This window comes from Lithobates pipiens, unplaced genomic scaffold (genome assembly GCF_037356315.1).
Source record: "Lithobates pipiens isolate NorthernLeopardFrog02 unplaced genomic scaffold, aLitPip1_a1.2 Scaffold_8, whole genome shotgun sequence".
Taxonomy (NCBI): domain Eukaryota; kingdom Metazoa; phylum Chordata; class Amphibia; order Anura; family Ranidae; genus Lithobates; species Lithobates pipiens.
This window is the reverse complement of record NW_027507903.1, coordinates 16,396,819-16,420,658: the sequence shown is the minus strand read 5'-3', so window position 1 is coordinate 16,420,658 and position 23,840 is coordinate 16,396,819. Positions and strand designations below refer to the sequence as shown.

The following is a 23,840-nucleotide window of genomic DNA, read 5'->3' as shown; positions in this document are numbered from 1 at the left end:
TGTTTTTGTTTTTTAGCAAAAAAATGAAACCCAGTGGTGGTTAAATACCACCAAAATAAAGCTCTATTTGTGTGAAGAAAATGATTAAAAATGTATTTGGGGTACAGTGCTGCACAACGGCACAATTGTCATTCAAAGTGGGACAGCGCTGAAAGCTGAAAATTGGCCTGGGCAGGAGAGGGGGGGGGGGGGTGTTAGTGCCCGGTATTGAAGTGGTTAAATAAATGTTAACATCTTCCAATCGTGTGCCAAGTGAGGTGCCCCTGATTTGGTCTTGTCTGCCCCCTGATCACTGCCAGCTACCAGATTCCCATTGCCCACAGACACAAGGACCCCGGCTGCCCCCAGACATTACACTGGATCAGCTGTTTAAAGGGACAGCTTTGTTAAGCTAACAATAGGAATGTGGATCTGTTGGATTATTGTGCCAGTGTTTTCTCTGTGGGTGACGCTCTCAACATCACATGTCGGGTTTACATCGCAGACAAAGGTGTAGATCAGATGTTACCTTTTACTAAGCCTGGATGTATCACATGACCTAAAATAATAACGTGTTGTGCTAAGAAAAAAGCAACATGTGTTCACAGTGCAAAATAAAAAAACAAACATATATTATTACATACACTATATCACTAAAAGTATTGGGACACCTTCCTTTACACGCACATGAACTTTAATGGCACCCAGTCTTAGTCCGTAGCGTTCAGTATTGAGTTGGCCCGCCCTTTGCAGCTATAGCAACTTCAGCTCTTCTGGGAAGGCCGTCTACAAGGTTTAGGAGTGTGTCTATGGGAATGTTTGACCATTCTCCCAGAAGAGCATTTGTGAGGTCAGGCACTGATGTTGGACGAATAGACCTGGCTCGCAGTCTCCGCTCTAATTCATCCCAAAGGTGTTCTATCAGGTTGAGGTCAGAACTCTGTGCAGGCCAGTCAAGTTCCTCCACCCCAAACTGGATCACCCATGTCTTTATGGACCTTGCTTGGTGCACTGGTGCGCAGTCATGTTGGAACAGAAAGGGTCCATCCCCAAAAACTGTTCCCACAAAGTTGGGAGCATGAAATTGTCCAAAATGGCTTGGTGTGCTGACGCCTTAAGAGTTCCCTTCACTGGAACTAGGGGGACAAGCCCAACCCCTGAGAAACCTTTTCAGTAATTTTGAGGTCCAGTAGGTCTTCTGTTGGATTGGACTGGCCTTCCATCCCCACCTCCATCAATGAGTCTTGGTTGCCCACGATCCTGTCACCGGTTGGCTACTTTTCCTTCCTTGGACTACTTCTGGTCGGTCCTGACCACCGCAGACCGGGAACATCCCACAAGAGCTGCCCTTTTGGCGTTGATCTGACCGAGTCGTCTAGCCATTGCAATTTGGCCCTACAAAGTCGCTCAAATCCTTAGGTTTGCCCATTTTGTCTGCTTTCAGCACATCAGCTTCAGGGACAACATGTTCACTTGCTGCCTAATAAATCCCACCCACTTTCAGATGCCATTGTAACAAGATAATCCAATGTTATTCGCGTTACCTGTCAGTGGTCATAATGTTATGGTTAATTGGTGTATATAGCACTAACAATATATTCTGCACTTTACATACGGTCCCTGCCACGTTCACATCCGTCTCTGCCCTCAATGAGCTTACAATCTAAGGTCCCTATCTTGTATACATACACATACTAGACAGGAGCCGGTTAACCTACCAGCATGTCTTCGGGGTGTGGGAGGAAACCCCCAACCAACGGAGGACCCCAGTGCTGCAAAGCAAATATGATGAGCTTTAAGCCAGGGCTGGAGAAATTTGCTTTTCAATCTTGGAGCCAAAAAAAGTCAGGAGATGTTTTTTTTTTTTGTTTTTTTTTTCCGGACGGCCCACCGTCGCTATACGTCGGCTGTTTGAAGAGGAATACCATTGTTATGGCAGCAGCTAGCTGCAGTTTCCCATAAGAGTGGTCTCTGCTGTAGATTCGCTGCGAGATCACTTTTATCGGCGGCGGTAGAGGCCCCCCCCCCCTCCCACCGCGCTTCGTCGCCCTCCAGCTGTTTGAAGAGGAATAACGTTGTTATGGCAGCAGCTAGCTGCAGTTTCCGATAAGAGTGGTCTCTGCTGCGGATTCGCCGTGAGATCACTTTTATCGGTGGTGGGAGAGAGCCCCCCTCCTGCCGCACTCCGGCGCCCTCCTTACTGTGGCCCATTGGCAGTGGCGGAGGCGTTCGGATCTTCACCCTTGCTGGGCATGGAGAGGAGTGAGGGGAAGATGGCCCCCCATCTATCTCCATAACGTTGCGGGGCGGAAGCGACGTCAAAACATCACTTCCACCCATAGCTCTTAAAGGGAAATGTTTTTTTTTTTATCTATTTTTTTTTTAATTACAAATATTTATTTTTGCATTTTGGTGTAAATGAGATGTGAGGTCATTTTGATCTCATATTTAAGAGGTCCTGTCATGCTTTTTTTTTCTATTACAAGGGATGTTTACATTCCTTGTAATAGGAATAAAAGTGACACAATTTTTTTTTTTAAACAGTATAAATATAAAAAACAAAAAGGTAAAATAAATGTAAAAAAAAAAAATTAAACACGCCCCGTCCCGACGAGCTTGCGTGCAGAAGCGAATACCTACGTGAGTAGCGCCCCGCATATGAAAACTGTGTTAAACCACGCATGTGAGGTATCGCCGCGATCGGTAGAGCGAGAGCAATAATTCTAGCCCTTAAACTCCTCTGTAACTCAAAACTTGCAACCGGTAGAATTTTTTTTTTAAATGTCACCTATGGATATTTTTAATGGTAAAAGTTTGTCGCCGTTCCACGAGCGGGCGCAATTTTCAAGCGTGGCATGTTGGGTATCAGTTTACTCGGCGTAACATTATCTTTCACAATATAAAAAAAAAGGGCTAACTTTACTGTTGTCTTATTTTTTAATTAAAAAAAAAAGTATTTTTTCCAAAAAGACGGCTGCGCAAATACGGTGTGACAAAGTATTGCACCGACCGCCATTTTATTCTCTAGAACAGCCTTTCTCAACCTTTTCAACACAGAGGAACCCTTGAAATAGTTCTCTGGTCTCGGGGAACCCCTTCTAAAAATTCTAAAAACTCATGATACATTAGTGTGATGGTCAGTGGGAAGAATGGTCCTTACACTTGTAGTCATTGGGAAGAATTAACTCCTTACAGATAGCTAAAAAAATCAATGGTGTTGGTGGGAACTTATCTGAGAGGCAGAAATTGCCCAATGCTGAAGGAACCCCTACAACCTCTGGAGGAACCCTGGTTGAGAATCGCTGCTCTAGGGTGTTAGAAAAAAAAAAAGTATAATGTTTGGGGGTTCTGAGTAATTTTCTTGCAAAAAAAAAAAACTGTTTTTAACTTGTAAACAACAAATCTCAGAGGCTCAGTCCTTAAGTGGATAACTAACAAACCTCAGGCTCGGTTCACATCCAGTGCCTTGAAAAAGTATTCATACCCCTTAAAATTTTACACATTTTTTCATGTTGCAACCAAAAACGTAAATGTATTTTATTGGGATTTTATGTGATGGACCAACACAAAGTGACACATAATTGTGAAGTGAAAGAAAAATAAATGGTTTTCAAAATGACGGAGTGTCCCTACCACAGCCATAAAGATTACATACTCGAGCACTGATTGGGTCACAGGATAATTCACCTGGCAGTACGGCTGTGGGTAGTGGGAGGAAACTGAAGTATCAGGAGGAAATCCACAGGAAAATATAGAAATGCCAGGCAGATGGTGTCGGTGTCAGTGCCATGTAAGTAACTGTAGCTTCTCTTTTATAGGCGGACGTTTATGGCTTGGCAAAGAAGATCAACCGCACAACATTGCAAGTGGAGCGATGGTTCAGGAGGAGACGGAATCAGGACCGGCCTGCCGTGATGAAGAAATTCCAGGAATCCTGGTAAGAAAAATCAAAATTCCGAATCGTTTAATATCAATGTGTTCCGTGACCCCTTACCAAACCACCACTTGCCGCCCGCGCTATAGCCGGCTTAAATTGCTGGGAGGGCATCCATAGACGTCCTCCCGTTCTCAGGCTGGGGGCGAACAGGCAGCACGCTCTGTGAGACCTGGCTGATCATAGTTCAGGTAAAGGGCCAATTGCAGCACGTCGGCCATTGACAGCTGGTCACAGAAATAAACAGATGCCGGGTATCTTTTTTTTTTTTTCCCCCCTTCATGCTGTCGGAATGAAGGCAAAAAAAAGCTGCAGCTTCTGTTAAAGGGAGGGACATCAGCCACCTTGGCACCCTAATGTGCTGCAAATCAGTTCCTCATCATCAGTGCAACCTATCGGTGCCGCCTCTCCGTGCCGCCTCTCCGTGCCACCTATCGGTGCAGCCTCATCAGTGCCCATCAGTGCAGGAGAAAAATTTGTAAAACAAAATCGGAAAAAACATTTTGTGGTTTTGTTTTGTTTTTTTCACAATTTTCGGTCTTATTTTGTTTAGCAAAAAAAAAAAAAAAAACCCAGAAGTGATTAACCACTTCAATACCGGCCACTTATACACCTCCCTGCCCAGACCAATTTTCAGCTTTCAGCGCTGTTGCCCTTTGAAAATTGCGCAGTCGAGCTACACTGTACCCAAACTTATATAATTTTCTTCCTGCAAATAGAGCTTTCTTTTGGTGGTATTTGATCGCCTCTGGGGTTTTTACTTTCTGCTAAACACATAAAAAAACAAAAGACCGAAAATTTTGAAAAACAAAATTTTTTTGTTGTTTTTTCTGTTACAAAACTTTGTCGATAAGTAAGTTTTCTCCTTCATGGAAAGGCACTGCTAAGGCGGCACTGATGAGGTGGCACCAATGAGGTGGCACTGATGGGTACACATAGGCGGCATGGATGGGCACTGATGGGTGGCATTGTTGGGCACTGATGGCACTGATGTACACTAATGGATGATACTGATGAATGCCAATCAGTTATGCCTATTGTGGGCACTGATTGGCATCCCTCGTGGTCTAGGGTGGCATACCTGATGGTGACATCCCTGGTGGTCCAGTGTGCGTATCCTCGGGGGGGGGGGGGGGCTGCGCAGCACAGACCCCCCCCCCCATCAGAGGAGCAGCCGATAAGCTCTTATGTACTCGCATATAATAGATGCGAGTGAAGAAAAGCCGATCGTCGGAGCTTCCTGTTTTCATCGTGATCAGCCGCGATTGGACACGACTGATCAGAGTTGCGGTGTGTCAGACTGACACACTGCAACAACAATCGCCGCAATGCGCACCCCCGGGGGCCGCAGCGGCTTGATATCCTGCCGACGTCATGTGACGTCCAGTCAGGATATCAAAACCACTTTGCCGCCGTCATTTTTTTTCAGTGGTTAAATCCCACCAAAAGGAAGCTCTATTTGTGTGAAGAAAAATGATAAATTTTGGTACAGCGTTGCATGACCGCGCAATTGTCATTCAAAGTATGGAGGAGCTGAAAGCTGAAAATTGGCCTGGGCAGGAGGGGGTCAAAGTGCCCGGTAAGGAAGTGGTTAAGTGGCCCCCGCTCTTCCATATGTTGAGAACTCCTGCACTAAGGGGTCTACTTGCACAAATGAGCTCAGCATTCTCAGAGCCTTCATGAATAATCGCCATATTAAAGTGGAGGTCCACCCTAAAGTGGAGCTTCCGCTCATTGGAACCCTCCCCCCCCTCCGGCGCCACAATTGGCACCTTTCAGTACAGGTATCTGCACCCACTTCCGGCGTAGATTCTGCAGAAGGTACGCCCCTTTCCACAGAATCTACGCCCCTTTCCGAAGGTCCCCCGCTGCCTGCTGGGAAACACGGATCCCAGAGACAGCGGGGACCATCCTTATTGCGCAGCGCGACTCGCGCATGCGCAGTAGGGAACCGGGAAATGAAGCCGCAAGGCTCCACTTCCTGATTCCCATACCCAAGATGGCGGCGGCAGCACCCGAGAGACGATCGAGAGAACGGCTTCGGGTGCCGACATCGCGGGTGCGCTGGGCGGGTAAGTGTCATTATTTTAAAAGTCAACAGCTGCAGTATTTGTAGCTGCTGGCTTTAAAAAAAAAAAAAAACGGCGGAACTCCCGCTTTAAGGCTCAGTTCACACTGCTACGATGGCAAACGTGTGCGACTTTGCCTGTGGCCCCGCCTTGCGACTTCTTTCCAACTGTGTTGCATTTAGGAGCTTGTCTGTGGGCTGAAATCGCACCCAAGTTGGAGCAAAGTAGTGCAGGAACTGCTTTTTCAAATCAATGCGGCACCGCAAAGTCGGCAGCGCTCCGATTTGAACACGGCCGTTGCCGACAATGGGGTGAGACTTGTCATGCGATTTGACCTGTCGATTCGCATGACAAGTCTCTCCAATGTGAACGAGAGCTAAAGCCCCATACACACCATCAGATTTTCTGCTGATTTTTGTCGTCAGGTTTACCAAAACCATGTAGTAGAAGGGCCTGCCGGATTGCATACAAATTGAAACTCCTAAGATTTGACCTCATATTATATGGTTTTGGTAAATCTGAAGAAAAAAAATCAACAGAAAATCTGATAGTGTGTATGAGGCTTAAGGCTGGGTTCACACTGCTGCGGCTGGGAGAACCAGATGTGATTCGCACCGCACTGCAGTGCAAATCACATCCGATCTCTGTGCGATGTGAGTTCAGCCATACAGACAGTATGGCTGAATTCGCATCGCACCCGCCGCAAACTCGCACAGGACCCTTTTTTTGGTCCACAGCAGAATCGGATCGCATGGGTGTTCACACCATGCGATCCGATTCCTGTCCGAGTTTGCAGATCACACTGCGATATGCGAACTGATCTGGGGGTGTCATTAAGGTTTCACTGACACTCCCAGCAGTCTGCATAGGGCAGTGTGAACTGCCGGTGGGAGGCATGCGATGCGGGAAAACGCAGCGGATTTGCGGCGCTCCCGCATCGCTTCAGTGTGAACCCAGCCTAAGGGACATTTACTAAAATGGGTGCGCGCAGAATCTGGTGCAGATGTGTATGATAGCCAATCGGCTTCTAACTACAGCTTGTTCAATTAAGCTTTGATGATAAATCCTGGGAGAAAAAAAAAATTTAGAGGGTGCAAAAAGGCAAAAATGTGTCCACTTTATTAATATAGTTTACACTGTATATTAATTAGAGGTTCTATTTTTGCGTTTTCCGCCCTCTACATATATGTATTTTTTTTATCATGTATTCCTTTTTACTAATTTTAGGAGCAGCATTTGGTGTCTGTGTGTATATATTTGTATATATGTATACGTGTAAAATATGTGTGTGTATATAATATAATTTTTTTTTTCTGATTTACACTGTGGCGCCGACAATCCCATATTTCCCTTTTTAATATATAAAAAAAAATATATATATATATAATTCATATATTAAAAAGGGAAATATGGGATTGTCAGCGCCACAGTGTAAATCAGAAAAAATATACGTGTGTATATGTGTGTGTAATACATATATATACACACACACATATATTTTTTTCTGATTTACACTGTGGCGCCCACAGTCCAATATTTCCCCTTTTAATAAATGCTGGAAGCTGATTGGTTACTTCTATGCACAGCTGCACCAGATTTGGTATGCTCCAGTTTTAGTAAATCCCCCCTCCCCCACCCCCCCCGGTCTTGTATGTATGTAGATTGAGAAATATGGATTCATGTGGCTGTAATGCGTTTAGTTGTGTATTTCTATGCCGGGCACAGGCTGGTCTGTGAGCCGGAGAGGAGTGCATGGAAATCCTCACTGACACCAAACTATTTGCAGGGCTGAATGTGCGGAGTGGGCGACCACACCCTGCTGGCACAGCCCGGGCCTGTGATTCAGCATCGCTCTCCTGCGACTCGTCATGTGTTGCTGTAAATAGCTCTAAGCCCAGAAAGGAAACTCTATGATTGGCTTCTCCCGTGGGATTTCTACAGACAGCTACATCCTGGGACTCGGCACCAGACCCTTTTTTATTCCTTTCTTGGGTGACGCTGCGGATCGCCCGCATGGAAGGGATTATTTCCAGTGCAGTTTTTAACACGACGTAAAACTTTTGTGAAGTTTTTGTGATAAGGAAACGCTTACAGTGCTGGCAATTTCTCATCATCGCAGGTCTGATCACATGTGATAACCAAATCATTTGTAGATCTTGCAAATATTGGGTCTCCTGCCTGGGGCAGTTGCTTTCCTTTTTTTATTTTTTATTATTAAAGAGAAACTGCAGTCTGCTCACATAATTTGTAATAAGAACATCTTTGCCATTCTGAAGCTTCCCTCCAACCACCTTGCATATTATTTTATATATACTGTGATTCTTTACTTGCCAAATATGCTGCAGAAATTTCCCTCCACTAAGGCTGGCTGCAGCCATGTTAACTGTGGGCAGCTGAAGCTGCTGCCTGTTCACTTCCTGGATTTACACAGAGGCACACATCCAGCTCTGCAAGTTTCATTGGCCCTCTTATGACTCACCCCCCCCCCCCCTTCCTGGCAAACTGTGACTGATAGTCAGCAGCTCTCTGCTCGTGGAGCTGTGAGAACTGAGTGATCGGCACTGCTCGATCGCTCGTTTCTCAGTGTTCGAGGCGTCGGGGAACGGATGCAGCATCGGACTGATGCTGCATCTGCCTAGGTAAGTATGAATGCAAAAAAAAAAAACATACGTCTCTCTTAAATGAAAGCTTTTCTAAAGAAAAACTTTTTTTATATTTGATTTGAATGAGTTTAACCACTTCAGTACCAGGCACTTAGACACCTTCCTGCCCAGCCTAATTTTCAGCTTGTAGTGCTGTAGCAATTTGAATGACAATTGCGCGGTCATACAACACTGTACCCAAACATATTTTGTATCATTTTGTTCCCACAAATATAGCTTTCTTTTGGTGGTATTTGATCACCTCTGCGATTTTTGTTTTTTGCGCAACAAATAAAAAAGATCGAAAATTTGGAAAATAAAACAAGTTTTTCTTTGTTTCTGTAAATTTTTTTTGTAAATAAGTAAGTTTTTTTCTTCTTCAATGATGGGCACTGATGAGGTAGCACTGATGGGCACTCATAGGCGGCACTGGTGGGCACTTATGGGTGGCACGGATGGGCGCTGATAGGTGGGCAAGGATGGGCACTGATGGGTGGCACTGATGACACTGGATGGCATTGCTGGGCATCACAGTTTTTATTTTGCTACATGGTGGTTCCAGTCAGTGCCCATTTGTGAGCACTGACTGGCACAGATTGGCCATCATTTGTACATGTGGATGGCCATCCACATGTTGCCCACTTCTCTGGTGATCCACGCGGCTTCCCTGATGGTCCAATGTGGGCATCTGAGGGGGGCTGCGCTGAACAATCAGCGCCAGCCCCCCCTGTCAGGAGAGCCGCTGACCGGCTCTCCTCTGCTTGTCTGTCAGACGCGAGTGAGGAAAAGCCGATCACCGGCTTATACGGTTTACATCGTGATCAGCGGTGATTTGACACGGCTGATCACATGGTAAAGAGCCTCCGCCAGGGGGGTACCATACTGCTTTATATCGGGGGGTACCATACTGCTTTATATCGGGGGGGGTACCATACTGCTTTATATCGGGGGGTACCATACTGCTTTATATCGGGGGGGTACCATACTGCTTTATATCGGGGGGTACCATACTGCTTTATATCGGGGGGTACCATACTGCTTTATATCGGGGGGTACCATACTGCTTTATATCGGGGGGTACCATACTGCTTTATATCGGGGGGTACCATACTGCTTTATATCGGGGGGTACCATACTGCTTTATATCGGAGGGGACCGTACTGCTTTATATCGGAGGGGACCGTACTGCTTTATATCGGAGGGGACCATACTGCTTTATATCGGGGGGTACCATACTGCTTTATATCGGAGGGGACCGTACTGCTTTATATCGGAGGGGACCGTACTGCTTTATATCGGAGGGGACCATACTGCTTTATATCGGAGGGGACCATACTGCTTTATATCGGAGGGGACCATACTGCTTTATATCGGAGGGGACCATACTGCTTTATATCGGAGGGGACCATACTGCTTTATATCGGAGGGGACCATACTGCTTTATATCGGAGGGGACCATACTGCTTTATATCGGAGGGGACCATACTGCTTTATATCGGAGGGGACCGTACTGCTTTATATCGGAGGGGACCGTACTGCTTTATATCGGAGGGGACCGTACTGCTTTATATCGGAGGGGACCGTACTGCTTTATATCGGAGGGGACCGTACTGCTTTATATCGGAGGGGACCGTACTGCTTTATATCGGAGGGGACCGTACTGCTTTATATCGGAGGGGACCGTACTGCTTTATATCGGAGGGGACCGTACTGCTTTATATCGGAGGGGACCGTACTGCTTTATATCGGAGGGGACCGTACTGCTTTATATCGGAGGGGACCGTACTGCTTTATATCGGAGGGGACCGTACTGCTTTATATCGGAGGGGACCGTACTGCTTTATATCGGGGGATATCATACTGCTTTATATCGGGGGGACCATACTGATTTATATCGGGGGGGACCATACCGATTTATATCGAGGGGGACCATACTGCTTTATATCGGGGGGGGGGGGGGACCATACTGCCTTATATCAAAGGGCACCATACTGCTTCATTTAAGTAAGTACCATAAGGCTAAAACAGTAAACTTTTACTGTGGCACTTTTATTTGTGAAGCAGGAAAAATATAAACTGCGGTCTGCCCGTTCCATAGATCCGCAGCCTGCGGAGGGGTCTCGTAGGGAAGTTTTCCATTACGCTAACTGACTTTAAGGGCCTCAGATTTAATGTAGTGTAATTAGAGACAGCATGAGCCCTCTGGGGGCTGTAATTACCGATCACCAGGAGAGCAATCCGATGTAATTTCTCCATGCAATGCTACACTTGCCAAGAGCCACTTTAATCTCCTTCCATAGACAATGGGCACATGGGGGTGACCCCCCGCCCCTTCCCCCCAATCTGCTTGTGTAAGGTTTAATCATGAAATGATTAATATAGGTGGAATGAGAACTCAGCGATGGAAGACATTAAGGACGATGTTGCTGAGTGATCGTAAGACAGGAGACGGCTGTATAGATGATGCAAGATTGGAATGGAGCGTGTAATGATCCTTCCTTCAATAATCTGCGCTTTTCATTCTATACCTTTTGAAATGCTAGACGAGATTGTAGATGATTGACAACTTCATTCCCTCCGCTTTTCATGCACAGCCTCCTGACTCTTTGATATTGGAAGAATTTTAGGGATGCAATATATCAAATTTTTTTTCTTTTCACGACTTTGCCAGGTACACAAGACTGTATTGTACATTGAGATTCACATTATTATTATTATTATTATACAGGATTTATGTGGCGTCGACAGTTTACGCAGCGCTTTACAACATTGGGGCAGACAGTATGCTTATATACAGCTTTAAGCAGTATCTGAGAACACTATTTCACTCATTTTTAATATTCAAAGCAAACTTCCCCCACCCATCCATGTCTCCATGCTTTATTTTGCTGAGAAACTGCTTTCAAAAACACCCCCCCCCCCCCCCTCATTATATTTAGCTGCAGCCATCTTGAGTAAGGGCAGATGATTCTGTTTCAATAGTATTTATTTGTTTTTTACAATAAGATAACGTGCAAAAAGTCTGGGGGCTAGCCTTTGGCAATTGTAACAAGGGTTAGTTTACAAAAATAGGCAAAAAACACGAGATAAACAAAACAACAACAAAAAAACCATCCTTAGAGCGGCTATACCAGCAATAGATAGGCATGGTCCAGAGGCTGTCACGGGCAGAGGGTCCTAGGGAAGTTCTCAACAATAACTGCCTCCCCTTGGGCCCTGCAATATCCATATAATGGTATAGTATACATCCTATATAAGTTCAAATAAGGAGGGTCTAAGTAGAAACCAAGGGGTGGTTGGGTAGGAGAGAGCCGCAGACAGAAAAGGGGTCACTCACCCAGCAGATGGGGGATGTAAAGAAAAGCCAGAGTAGACTACGGGGTAAAGGAGGTAGAGGCCAAGAGATGGGAAAGGGAGGGGAGGAAATAAGGCCTCAGGAGCATTGAGGCCGCCCATCTTAAAGTGGTTACAACCCTTACCGACCAGTTTTCCCTACAGGTAAGCTTATGAGGTTTACCTGTAGGTACTGGAAAGGTTTAGGAGATATTTACCATATATGCTCGGCGCAAGCACAAAGGGCACAATCGTGCCGTTTCTATAGGGCCTGTGCCGTGACCGTAGGCTCCCATGCACATGCGCGAGAGTGACGTCACGCAAGCCCGACCGGTCACAGAGCCGAAGTACGCGGCCCTGGAAAGGAAGAGGGGTGACAATGGATGATTCCACCAGCGGGGGACATCGCAGGCTTCGTTTGTAGGCAAGTGCAACATAATGCATACAAGCCTATTATGCTTTTACTTTGCAGGGGAATAAAGAGGACATAAAACCCATCAGGGTTTACTTCCTCTTTAAGCGGGGCTGGCTTGGGGGAGAGTCGGGAAGGCAAATGACAGCCACGGTTCTCAGTTCTTGAGGAACTTCGCATGGGAGTTGTTGCAAAGGGCGGTTGATGTAGCATTTACTCACTGGAATCCATTTGCCCTTAGCTCAGGCATGCAGGCAGGAGGGTGTGCTTGGCTGAGAAAAAGCCCAGCCTCTCCTCTCCTCCTTCAAATGAAAGAAAAAAAAAAGCCCATGAAGACTCCTGGGATGTACGATATGTATTGGCCTAGGTCAGAAATCAGGAAGCAACTGAAGAAATGTAAAAAGAATACCGGCAACTCGATTGCTTCTTCTTAAATCTTTATTTAGCGTTTTGATGTCGCACCGCTGTTTGTGCTCATTAAGATTTAAGAAGAAGAAATCGAGTTGCCGGCATTCCTTTTGCAATTTTGATGTATGGGACACAATGGCCTGAGCACAGTTATTCAGCTCATCATCCTGTAAACATGCGGTAGAGCTTGGGTGAGTCTTTTTCTACATTAACTGAAAAAATTTGTAAAAAAAAAAAAAAAAAAAATTCAAACAAGTAAATGCAACAGGCTCTGTTCACATTAGAGCGTCTCCAAAATCGCAGGATTTCCAGTGCGACTTTGGAGCGTGATTGAATGCGACCTTTTGGTGCAATTTTGATCTGACTTTATATTCTATGGCTCAAAGTGGCATCAAAAGTCGGGCAGGCACCTTTTCAAAGTCAAACTTGACGTCGCACCAATTTTGCCATTGAAAAGAATAGGGTGCGACTCGTCTTGCGACTTTGCTGAAAGTCACATAAGTGTGAATGGTGCTGAATGCTAGCGGCATAAGGTTTAAAATATTTCATGTGGTTTTTTGTTTTGTTTTTCAATGACAATGGGCCAGACTAGCACTGGAGCCGCGGTCGCTGTCTGACGTTTTAGCATGTTCTGGTAATTATGATGTCATGCTGACCTGGACATTTTATAGATGGGCAGCTCCTATCCTCATATTGATTAGCAGTTCCAAATTAATAACTACTGCAGTAGGGAACGGACACAAAAGATACGCTCCGCATCTTTCCAAATAATTGTTCTGTTTTATTATGACACAATTGAAGGTTTTTATACACATGATTACATAGGTATCACATTAATATTACAATTGTGCTTTTATGGTAACAAGGGGCGTAACATAGGCAGGCTAATTCTAATCAGGACTCAAAAGAATGCAAACATGTACTGAAAACATTATTAGTGTCGTGTGCCCAGTGAGGGCTATGTGCAATACATATAAAATAGAATACAATTATATACAGAACCTACAAATTTCCTTTACAATGCTAACCCACACGCGGTGACCACGTCACCGTCCTGCATAATGTGTATTTTCCCATGTGTTCGTTTTTTATTGTCTCGCTTGTATGGAGTGTGATTTCATTTTCCTGTATTTTTTTCTGAAAAATGTTAGACTTGAAATAAAAAAATTAAATAAATTAAATTCATGTTGATTGCGAGAGTTTAGATCCGCTTTAGTACAAGAGATTGGCTAAATCTGGAAGCACAAGTATAATGGCAGCAATACAGATTTCCCTCTGAACTCACACCGATCTGTTCTCTTTCCAGCTGGAGGTTCGCCTTCTACCTGTGCGCTTTGATTGGAGGAGTCGCCGTCCTGTATGATGTAAGTCACATTTTGTGTCTCATGTTTGCCGCCCTAGACAGTACTTCATTGGTGGGAGACGAAACCTGTATGCAATGATGCGAGGTGGGCAGTGAGAGATTAATATGTCTTCTCTCTGCTGCCTGGCGCACTGCAGACAGAGACCGCAGCGAGTGGCGCCTGGGAACAGGGGGAGGAGGTCTGCTCAATATCGGTAAGTTTCTGACCGATATCGATAATTTGAAAAATGTGACCATCGGCCTCTCCAAAAATCGGTTGTCCATTTTTTTTTTTCTTTTCTTTTTTTTTTTGTAAAGGTGAGGTCACCCTTTAGCCAGTTCCCAACCGGCACACGCCGATGTACGTCGGCAGAATGGCACGGGCAGGCATATTGGCATACATGTACGTCCATTTTTAAATGCTGCCCTGCCATTGCATGGGCGGCATGCTCGCGTGCCGGTTGGGACCCCCGTGAGTCCGGTCGCGGGGACTCGATCGCTGCGGGTTATACCCGCGATCGTCTCACGGGGCGGCTGAATGGGCAGATGCCGTTGTAAACAGCATCTCCCTGTTCTGCCTAGCAACAAGTGATGCTGATCTCTGCTCCATGTGTTTGGAGCAGAGATCAGTGTTCACTGAATGAAAGCCCAGCCCCCCCACAGTTAATAACACGCCCCTAGGAACACTTAACCCCTACACTGCCACCCCTGGTTAACCCCTTCACTGCCAGTGCCATTTACACAGGAATCAATGCATTTGTATAGCATTGATTGCTGTATAAATGACAATGGTCCCAAAAATGTGTCAAAAATGTCCGATGTGTCCGCCGCAATGTCGCAGTCACAATAAAAATTGCTGATCGCCGCCATTACTAGTAAAAAAAAAAAAAAAAATATTAATAAAAAATGCCATAAAACTATCCCCTATTTTGTAAACACTATAACTTTTGCACAAACCAATCAATAATCGCTTATTGCGATTTAATTTAATTTATTTTTTTACCAAAGATATGTAGAAGAATACGTATCGGCCTAAACTGAGGGAAAAAAAAGTTTTTTATATATTTTTGGGGGATATTTATTATAACAAAAAGTAAAAAATATTGAGTTTTTTTCAAAATTGGCGCTTTATTTTTGTTTATAGTGCAAAAAATAAAAACCGCAGAGATGATCAAATACCACCAAAAGAAAGCTCTATTTGTGGGGAAAAAAAGGACGTCAATTTTGTTGGGGAGTCACGTCACATGACCGTGCAATTGTCAGTTAAATCGACGCAGTGCCGAATCGCAAAAAGTGCTCTGGTCTTAAAGCGGAGGTCCACCCTAAAGTGGAGCTTCCGCTCATTGGAACCCTCCCCCCCTCCGGCGCCACAATTGGCACCTTTCAGGGGGGAGAGGGGTGCAGGTACCTGTACAGTACAGGTATCTGCACCCACTTACGGCGTAGATTCTGCAGAAGCTACGCCCCTTTCCGCAGAATCTACGCCCCTTTCCGAAGGTCCCCCGCTGCCTGCTGGGAAACACACAGATCCCAGAGACAGCGGGGACCATCCTTATTGCGCAGTGCGACTCGCGTATATGTGCAGTAGGGAACCGGGAAATGAAGCCGCAAGGCTCCACTTCCTGATTCCCATACCCAAGATGGCGGCGGCAGCACCCGAGAGACGATCGAGAGATCGGCTTTGGGTGCCGACATCGTGGGCGCGCTGGGCAGGTAAGTGTCATTATTTTAAAAGTCAGCAGCTGCAGTATTTGTAGCTGCTGGCTTTAAAAAAAAAAAAAAAAAAAAACGGCGGAACTCCCGCTTTAAGCCAGCAAAATGGTCCGGTCTGAAAGTGGTTAAGCAAAGTAGATTCTGCAGACAGTCTTTGGAGAACAATATTTTAACCACTTAACAACCGCCCATTCCCGATTAACGGCTTCAGGGCGGTTGTTTAACTCTAAGAGGCCGTTAATTAACGGCCTCCCAGAATTCTGCTCTCGCGCGCCCCCTGGGGCGCGCACACGAGAGCATCCGTGACCGCTGGGTCCAGTGGACCCGGCGCATCACGAATCACGGTAAACGGCCGCTCATCGCGGCCGTTTACCACGTGATCGCTCCGTCAAATGACGGAGTGATCACTTGTAAACAAGCCGGCGTCATGTTATGACGCCGGTTCCTCCCTCCCCTCTCTGTACCGATCGGTACAGCGGAGGGGGAAGAGATCGGTGTCAGCAGCGATGTGGGCTGCATCTGCAGTGCCCACATCGCTGCTCACCGAAAATTAACCCCTCAATTCCCTGCAAATACTCTGCATTACTCTGCAATTCCCTGCAAATACTCTGCATTACTCTGCAATTCCCTGCAAATACTCTGCATTACTCTGCAATTCCCTGCAAATACTCTGCATTGCTCTGCAATTCCCTGCAAATACTCTGCATTGCTCTGCAATTCCCTGCAAATACTCTGCATTACTCTGCAATTCCCTGCAAATACTCTGCAATTCCCTGTAAATACTCTGCATTACTCTGCAATTCCCTGCAAATACTCTGCAATGCCCTGCAAATACTCTGCAATGCCCTGCAACACTCTGCATTGCCCTGCAACACTCTGCATTGCCCTGCAACGCTCCGCAATGCCCTGCAACGCTCCGCAATGCCCTGCAACGCTCCGCAATGCCCTGCAACGCTCTGCAATACCCTGCAACACTCTGCAACACCCGCCAATACCCTGCAACACTCTGCAATGCTCTGCAACCCCCGCAACACTCTGCAATGCTCTGCAACCCCCGCCGATACCCTGCAACACTCTGCAATGCTCTGCAACCCCCGCCGATACCCTGCAACACTCTGCAATGCTCTGCAACACCCGCCAATACCCTGCAACACTCTGCAATGCTCTGCAACACCCGCCAATACCCTGCAATGCTCTGCAACGCAGTACTCTGCAACACCATGCTCTGAGATACCCAGCCATAGTCGGTGATACCCTGCAATACCCAGCCATAGACATCTCCCGCCGCCCTCCGCCCTCCGGTGCTTCTACCGAATCGCTAATACGATCAAAGCCAGAATCTTTTTTTTTTTTTTTCAGGCTTCCCAGCTTAGAGGTGAGATGTGGGTCTTATTGACCCCACATCTCACTGTAAAGAGGACCTGTCATGCCATATTCCTATTACAAGGGATGTTTACATTCCTTGTAATAGGAATAAAAGTGATCAAAAAAATTATTTTTGGGGAAAAAAATGTCAAACTAAAATAAATAAAGTAAAATGAACAATAAAAAAAAATGCTTTTTTAAAAGCGCCCCTGTCCCCATGTGCTCGCATGCAGAAGCGAACGCATGCGTAAGTCCCGCCCACATATGAAAACTGTGTTCAAACCACACATGTGAGGTATCGCTGCGAACGTTAGAGCGAGAGAAATAATTCTAGCCCTAGACCTCCTCTGTAACTCAAAACATATAACCAGTAAAAAAAATGTAAATCGTCGGGGATTTTTAAGTAGCGACGTTTGCCGCCATTCCACGAGCGTGTGCAATTTTGAAGAGTGACATATTAGGTATCTATTTACTCAGCGTAACTTCATCTTTCACATTATGCAAAAATTGGGCTAACTTTACTGTGTTTTTTTTTTTTTAAGCACAAAACAGTTTTTCTTCCAAAAAAAAGCATTCGAAAAATTACTGCGCAAATACCGTGCGAGATAAAAAGTTGCAAAGACCACCATTGTATTCTCCAGGGTGTTTGCTAAAAAAAACATATATAATGTTTTGGAGTTCTATGTAATTTTCTAGCAAATAAATGATGATTTTTACATGTAGGAGAGAAATGTCAGAATTGTCCTGGGTGCTCCAGAACACCTGATGGCGCTCCATGCATGTTGGGCCTCTGTATGTGGCCACGCTGTGTAAAAGTCTCACACATGTGGTATCACCATACTCGGGAGTAATAGCAGAATGTGTTTTGGGGTGTAATTTGTGGTATGCATATGCTGTGTGTGAGAAATAACCTGATAATATGACAATTTTGTGAAAAAAAAAAAAAAAAGTAAAAAGAATCTTGATTTTGCAAAGAATTGTGGGAAAAAATGACAACTTCAAAAAACTCATCATGCCTCTTACTAAATACCTTGGAATGTCTTCTTTCCAAAAAGGGGTCATTTGGGGGGTATTTGTACTTTTCTGGCATGTTGGGGTCTCAAGAATTGAAATAGGCCGTCAGTACTTCAGGTGTGATCAATTTTCAGATATTGGCACCATAGCTTGTGGACTCTATAACTTTCACAAAGACCAAATAATATCCACCAATTTGTACTTATTTTTACCAAAGATATGTAGTAGTATAAATTTTGGCCACAATTTATGAAGAAAAAATTACTAATCTGCTAAATTTTCTAACAGAAACAAAGAAAAATTAGTTTTTTTACAGAATTTTCGGTATTTTTTCTTTTATAGCACAAAAAATAAAAAACCCAGCGGTGATTAAATACCACCAAAAGAAAGCTCTATTTGTGTGAAAAAAAGGACAAAAATTTCATATAGGTCCAGTGTTGCATGACTGAGTAATTGTCATTCAAAATGCGAGAGCACCGAAAGCTGAAAATTGGTCTGGTTATTAAGGGTGTTTAAGTGCCCAGTGGTTAAAAGAGCAATAGGATCTGGGACCCAAACAATTTTGTATTGCCCCTGGCAATAACTCTACCTGTATTGAGAGATATTATCTGGACGCTGTGCTAACCGCTTATTTCCATCCTCTTTCTTTTACAGAAACCCTGGTTTTATGACGTGTGGGAAGTGTGGGTAGGCTACCCGAAACAGGTAAGACACTGAAACACCGACACCCTGTCTAGAAGTAAAATGTTGTGCCTGGCAAAGATACCGAACACATTGTATCAAAAGTCTAAAGTTTTGTTAATAAAGGGTATTGATTAAACTTTAGGAGGCTGTGCTTATTGCACCGCAGCCGGTGTGCGCTGGGGGAAACACGGTGCTGATATGCCAATCTCGGCACATCACACTGTGTTTTTACTTCTTTTGTTTTTTTGTAGAACTTTATTGAGATGTCAATATAGTTTTATTCACTGCAGCGGTGTAGTAATGTGGTGGTTTACATCACAACATTCCGCACGAAAAAAAAAGGGACTGCATGTAGTACACGGCATTGCTGTGGTGTGAACTGACAGCATAGTAAACAAGGCATTTTGTGCTGTCTGTGCCGGCCATTCTCAACTAAGGTTCCTTCAGAGGCTGCTAGGGGTTCCTTGGGCTGTGGCTGATTGACCCCCTCCTTGATTGTATGTGTACAATGTTTATATAATGAGAAAACAACACAGGGAGGGCTGTACAGTAACATTGCCGTGCCTGCAGCGGTAAACGCCGCTATTTTTAGCGGCGTTTTACCGTTGGATTTGCAGCGCATTTTGGCCGCTAGCGGGGCGCTTTTACCCCCCGCTAGCGGCCGAGAGAGGGTTAAAACCGCCCGCAATATGCCGCAATAGCGGCATTTTGCTGGCGGTAATGCAGTGCTGCCCCATTGATTTCAATGGGGAGCAGCGGTGGAGGAGCGGTAAACACACCGCTCCAAAGAAGCTGCTGGCAGGACTTTTCCGACGTCCTGCCAGCGCACCACTCCAGTGTGAAAGCCCTCGGGCTTTCACACTGGAATGAATGGAGCAGCAGTTTGAGGGCGGATTGCAGGCGCTATTTCTAACGCTATATCACCTGCAAAACTCCCTCGGTGTGAAAGGGGTCTAACTGATCATTGTGGTAGCCAAAGTGTTCCACTGATGGGGAACCCGTCCTCCCGGTTCCCGATCATTATTACAGGACCCAGAGCTGTCTGTGACAGATCAGTCTCTGTACTGGGAGTGCGCTGTGCAGCGCGCTTTCAGCACAAACACAGTAGTGCGTATATGCGGCCCCAAGGATAAAGACCCCCTTCAGTGAGGTCGTATGTGTGCATACACTCGATAGAAAGGGGTAAAAGCAACTTGACAAGTAAAAACAAGTTTGTAATTGAACTTTGCCTTTTGTGGCATGGGGGATTGTTCATCTCAGTGGTAGATGCGTTTTCATATCGTGAGTCCACGTCAGACAGGCGTTTATAGTTAAGGGCCTAGTAGCCCACGTTTATTAAATGATAAAAACGAAACAAAAGTCCACTCAGGAATCCCACGCGGGGGTTTAAACGTCATTCAGACACAACTGAAAAAATAGCCCACCTGGCTACTCTTCCACAGCACTGCTGCTTTACAGGTAGTGGTCCCTCAAACCACCAGCTCTTCCAGGCCCACAATCTTCGATGCACACACCTTCGGGCTTCACACACAGACACTGACTAGGAGCCACTGCTCCAACCTACCTTCCTTCCCCCTTCTGCTCTCACCAGCCCCTCGTTCATATGGGCTGTGTGCAGCTGTGCACACACCCTGCTTGCCATCCTCAAGACCCGGACACAGGGTTGAAGATCCTGTCCCACCCGTGACTGTCGGGGATCTCCAAACTACAGAATCCCATCCGGGGGGCTGTGTGCAGCTGCTCTCACCAGCCCCTCGAGACGCTCGCTAGGAGCCACGGCTCCAACTCCACCTTCCTTCCCCCTTCTGCTCTCACCAACCCCTCGTTATATGGGCTGTGTGCAGCTGGGCACACACACTGCTTGCTATCCTCAAGACCCGGACACAGATCCCGTCCCACCGGTGACTCTCAGGGATCTCCAAACTACAGAATCCCATCCGGAACTAGCAAAACCTGGAGAAAACACATTTAACCTCTAGACTGTAGTCTTGCAGTCCGCAGATATGCAAACTCTGTGTCTTTTACCTCCAATTTCATAGGGACAGAGCCTCGCTGTCTGCCACACTTTGTACACCTTTGTATAACACCTATATCCCTTATCATCCTAATCCTCCTTAATTAACTCCTTCTCTGTTCAACTATTTTTTCCTGAGGATTTAAATTTTTTTTAAATTTTATTAACCACTTGCCAACCAGCCGCCGCAGTTTCACTGCGGCAGAACGGCACGGCTGGGCGAAACTATGTTCTGTTACATCGCTTCGTCCTGTGGCCACTAGGGGCGCATGTCTCTGCTCACCCCCGGAGCTGATGCGATGACCGCTGGGCTCCCACGATCGCTCGTGACACACCGAGAACAGGGATCTGTATGTGTAAACACTTGATCCCTGTTCTCTGAGGGGAGAAGAGACTGATCGTGTGGTCATACAAAGTATTAACAGCGATCTGTCCTCTCCCCATGACAGTCCCATTCCCCCTTCAGTTAGAACACAGAGAGGGATCACCGTTCCCTCCCCCCCTTGATTGCTCCCTAGAGTTAACCCCTTCCCTGGCAGTGTAATTTATACAGTAATCAGTGCAATTTTATAGCACTGATCGCTGCAGAAATGCCAATGGTCCAAAAAATGTGTCAAAAGTGTCCGATCTGTCCGCCATAATGTCGCAGTCCCGATAAAAATCACCGCCATTACTAGTAAAAAATAATAATAATAATAAAAATGTTATAAATCTATCCCCTATTTTGTAGATGCTATAAATTTTGCGCAAACCAATCAATATACGCTTTTTGCGATATTTATTACCAAAAATATGTAGAAGAATACACATCGGTCTAAACTGAGAAAAAAAAATAGTTAAAAAAAAATGGGGATATTATAGCAAAAAGTACAAAATAGTACGTGTTTTTTTTTTCAAAATTGTCGCTCTTTTTTTTGTTTATAGTACAAAAAATAAAAAAAATGCAGAGGTGATCAAATGCCACCAAAAAAATGCTCTATTTGTGGAGGAAAAAAGGATGTCAATTTTGTTTGGGTGCAGCGCCACGCAATTGTCAATTAAAGCGACGCAGTCCCGAATCGCAAAAAATGGCCTGCTCATTGAGCAGCCAAATCTTCCAGGGCTGAAGCGGTTAACAATTATTATTTAAACATAATTACGTAAATCTTGGTTGCGCTGCCCATATCATATCATAACATATACAGTAGATATCTATCGCAAGATTCAATCAATATTACAAGAGATATATCGGAAATACCTTATTGAAGTGCTACATAAAAAAAATATCAAGTCAACGGTGTAATTTGATTCAGACCCCTTTCACATTGGACCCGCCCGTGCGTTAGCGGTAAAGCGTTGCTTGTTTTAGGGGCGATTTACCCCTGTTTAAGTGTCACTTTTTGGCCGCTAGCAGGGCACTTTTTACCCCAAAAAATCACTTCCGAAACGCTGCCCATTCATTGCAATGGGCAGGGGCATTTTTGGGAGCGCTGTATACAGCGCACCCAAACCACCCCAAGCATGCCGCTTGCAGGACTTTTCCGATCGTCTCGCAAGCGCACCGCCCCTCTGTGAAAAGCAGTCCGGCTTTCACATTCGGGCGGCAGTGGTTAGGCGCTTTACAGGCGCTATTACTAGTGCTAAAACGCCTGAAAATTACCTCCGGTGTGAAACGGGTTAGTTAAGTGACTGACCCCCATTCACGCTGACCGTACGCAAATATGCCGCGCCCACTGGACTGGGCTTTTTTTTCGGTGGCATATTTGTGTACTTCCCTTTGTGCTTGGTGCCCGCCGAGAGCCCCTTTGCCTATTTCTAAAGATTGGGACCTGGAAAGTCTGATTTCTGTTCACCTGATCGCTGCGATAGCCACTGATTGGCCCGCCCCCCTGTTTCCTGTCTCTGTGAATGGACGAGACAGATGCATTGTATCATTCTCTGTCCTTTTGCAGAGATAGAAAAAAAAAAAATAATAATCAAAAATTTAAAAGCAAAATACCTAGATCAACATTTGATCTGGGTCAGCCCCAGGGTTAGTGCTTGAGTCAAGGTCAGGGTCAAAAGTTAGGATCATTATTTATTTTTTTTTGGACAGGATTTTCTTTTTTTCATTAGCGTCAGTGTGTTTTAGGCAGGATAAAAAAAAAAAAAGCAAAATGTGCTCTTACTGTTTTTTGGGCACTACTACGGATACAAACATCAATTAACATACACATATGTGGTATCGCTGCGATCGGCAGGAGCAGGAGAATTTTGGGTCGTTCTTTGGTAGGTTATGGTAGTAGCAAGAAATATACAGTTCCATATTTTTTATTTTTATTTTTTTTGTATTTTTTACTATTTTGGGCCAGTTTTCCTTGGATAATAAAAATCTGAAAATATCCATTACCATTTACCACCAAATGAAAGCCAGATGTGTCCTGAAAAATAAAACGCGGTATAATCCACCTGGATGCACAAAGTAGTTGTTATGGTATTTACAGGTTTAACCACTAGTTGACCAGCCGCCGCAGTTGTACTGTGGCAGCATGGCTCGGCTGCGCGAATCGCCGTTATGCTACGTCAGTAGCATAAACGGCCACTAGGCGGTGCTTGCGCTCGCTCCCCAAGCCGATGCAAGTGCCCGGCGGTCTCGATCGCCGCCGGGCTCCCGCGATCGCTCGGGACACACTGAGAAACGGGAGCTGTGTGTGTAAACACACAGTTTCCAGGTCCCTGAGCAGTGAACTGACAGATCGTCTGTTCATACAGAGTATGAACAGCGATCTGTTAGTTTCCCTGCACAGTCCCCTCCCCCTTCACTTAGAACGCTCCCTAGGATACATATTAGCCCCTTCACTGTCAGTGACATTTTTACAGTAATCAATGCAATTTTAATCGCACTGATCACTGTATTAATGCCAATGGTCCCAAAAAGTCAGAATTATCCGACGTGTCCGCCATAATGTCGCA

General features: G+C 45.4%; 1 protein-coding gene across 1 annotated transcript in view; it reads left to right on the top strand.

Moving 5' to 3' along the window:
- Positions 1 to 23,840, top strand: part of LOC143964253 (ceramide synthase 2-like) — a 71,609-nt gene that overhangs the window by 14,560 nt on the left and 33,209 nt on the right. Inside the window, exons 2-4 of the mRNA XM_077473952.1 lie at positions 3,798 to 3,916; positions 14,084 to 14,141; positions 18,866 to 18,916. Coding sequence (XP_077330078.1) covers positions 3,798 to 3,916; positions 14,084 to 14,141; positions 18,866 to 18,916 — 228 coding nt within the window. The remainder of the gene's footprint in view (positions 1 to 3,797; positions 3,917 to 14,083; positions 14,142 to 18,865; positions 18,917 to 23,840) is intronic.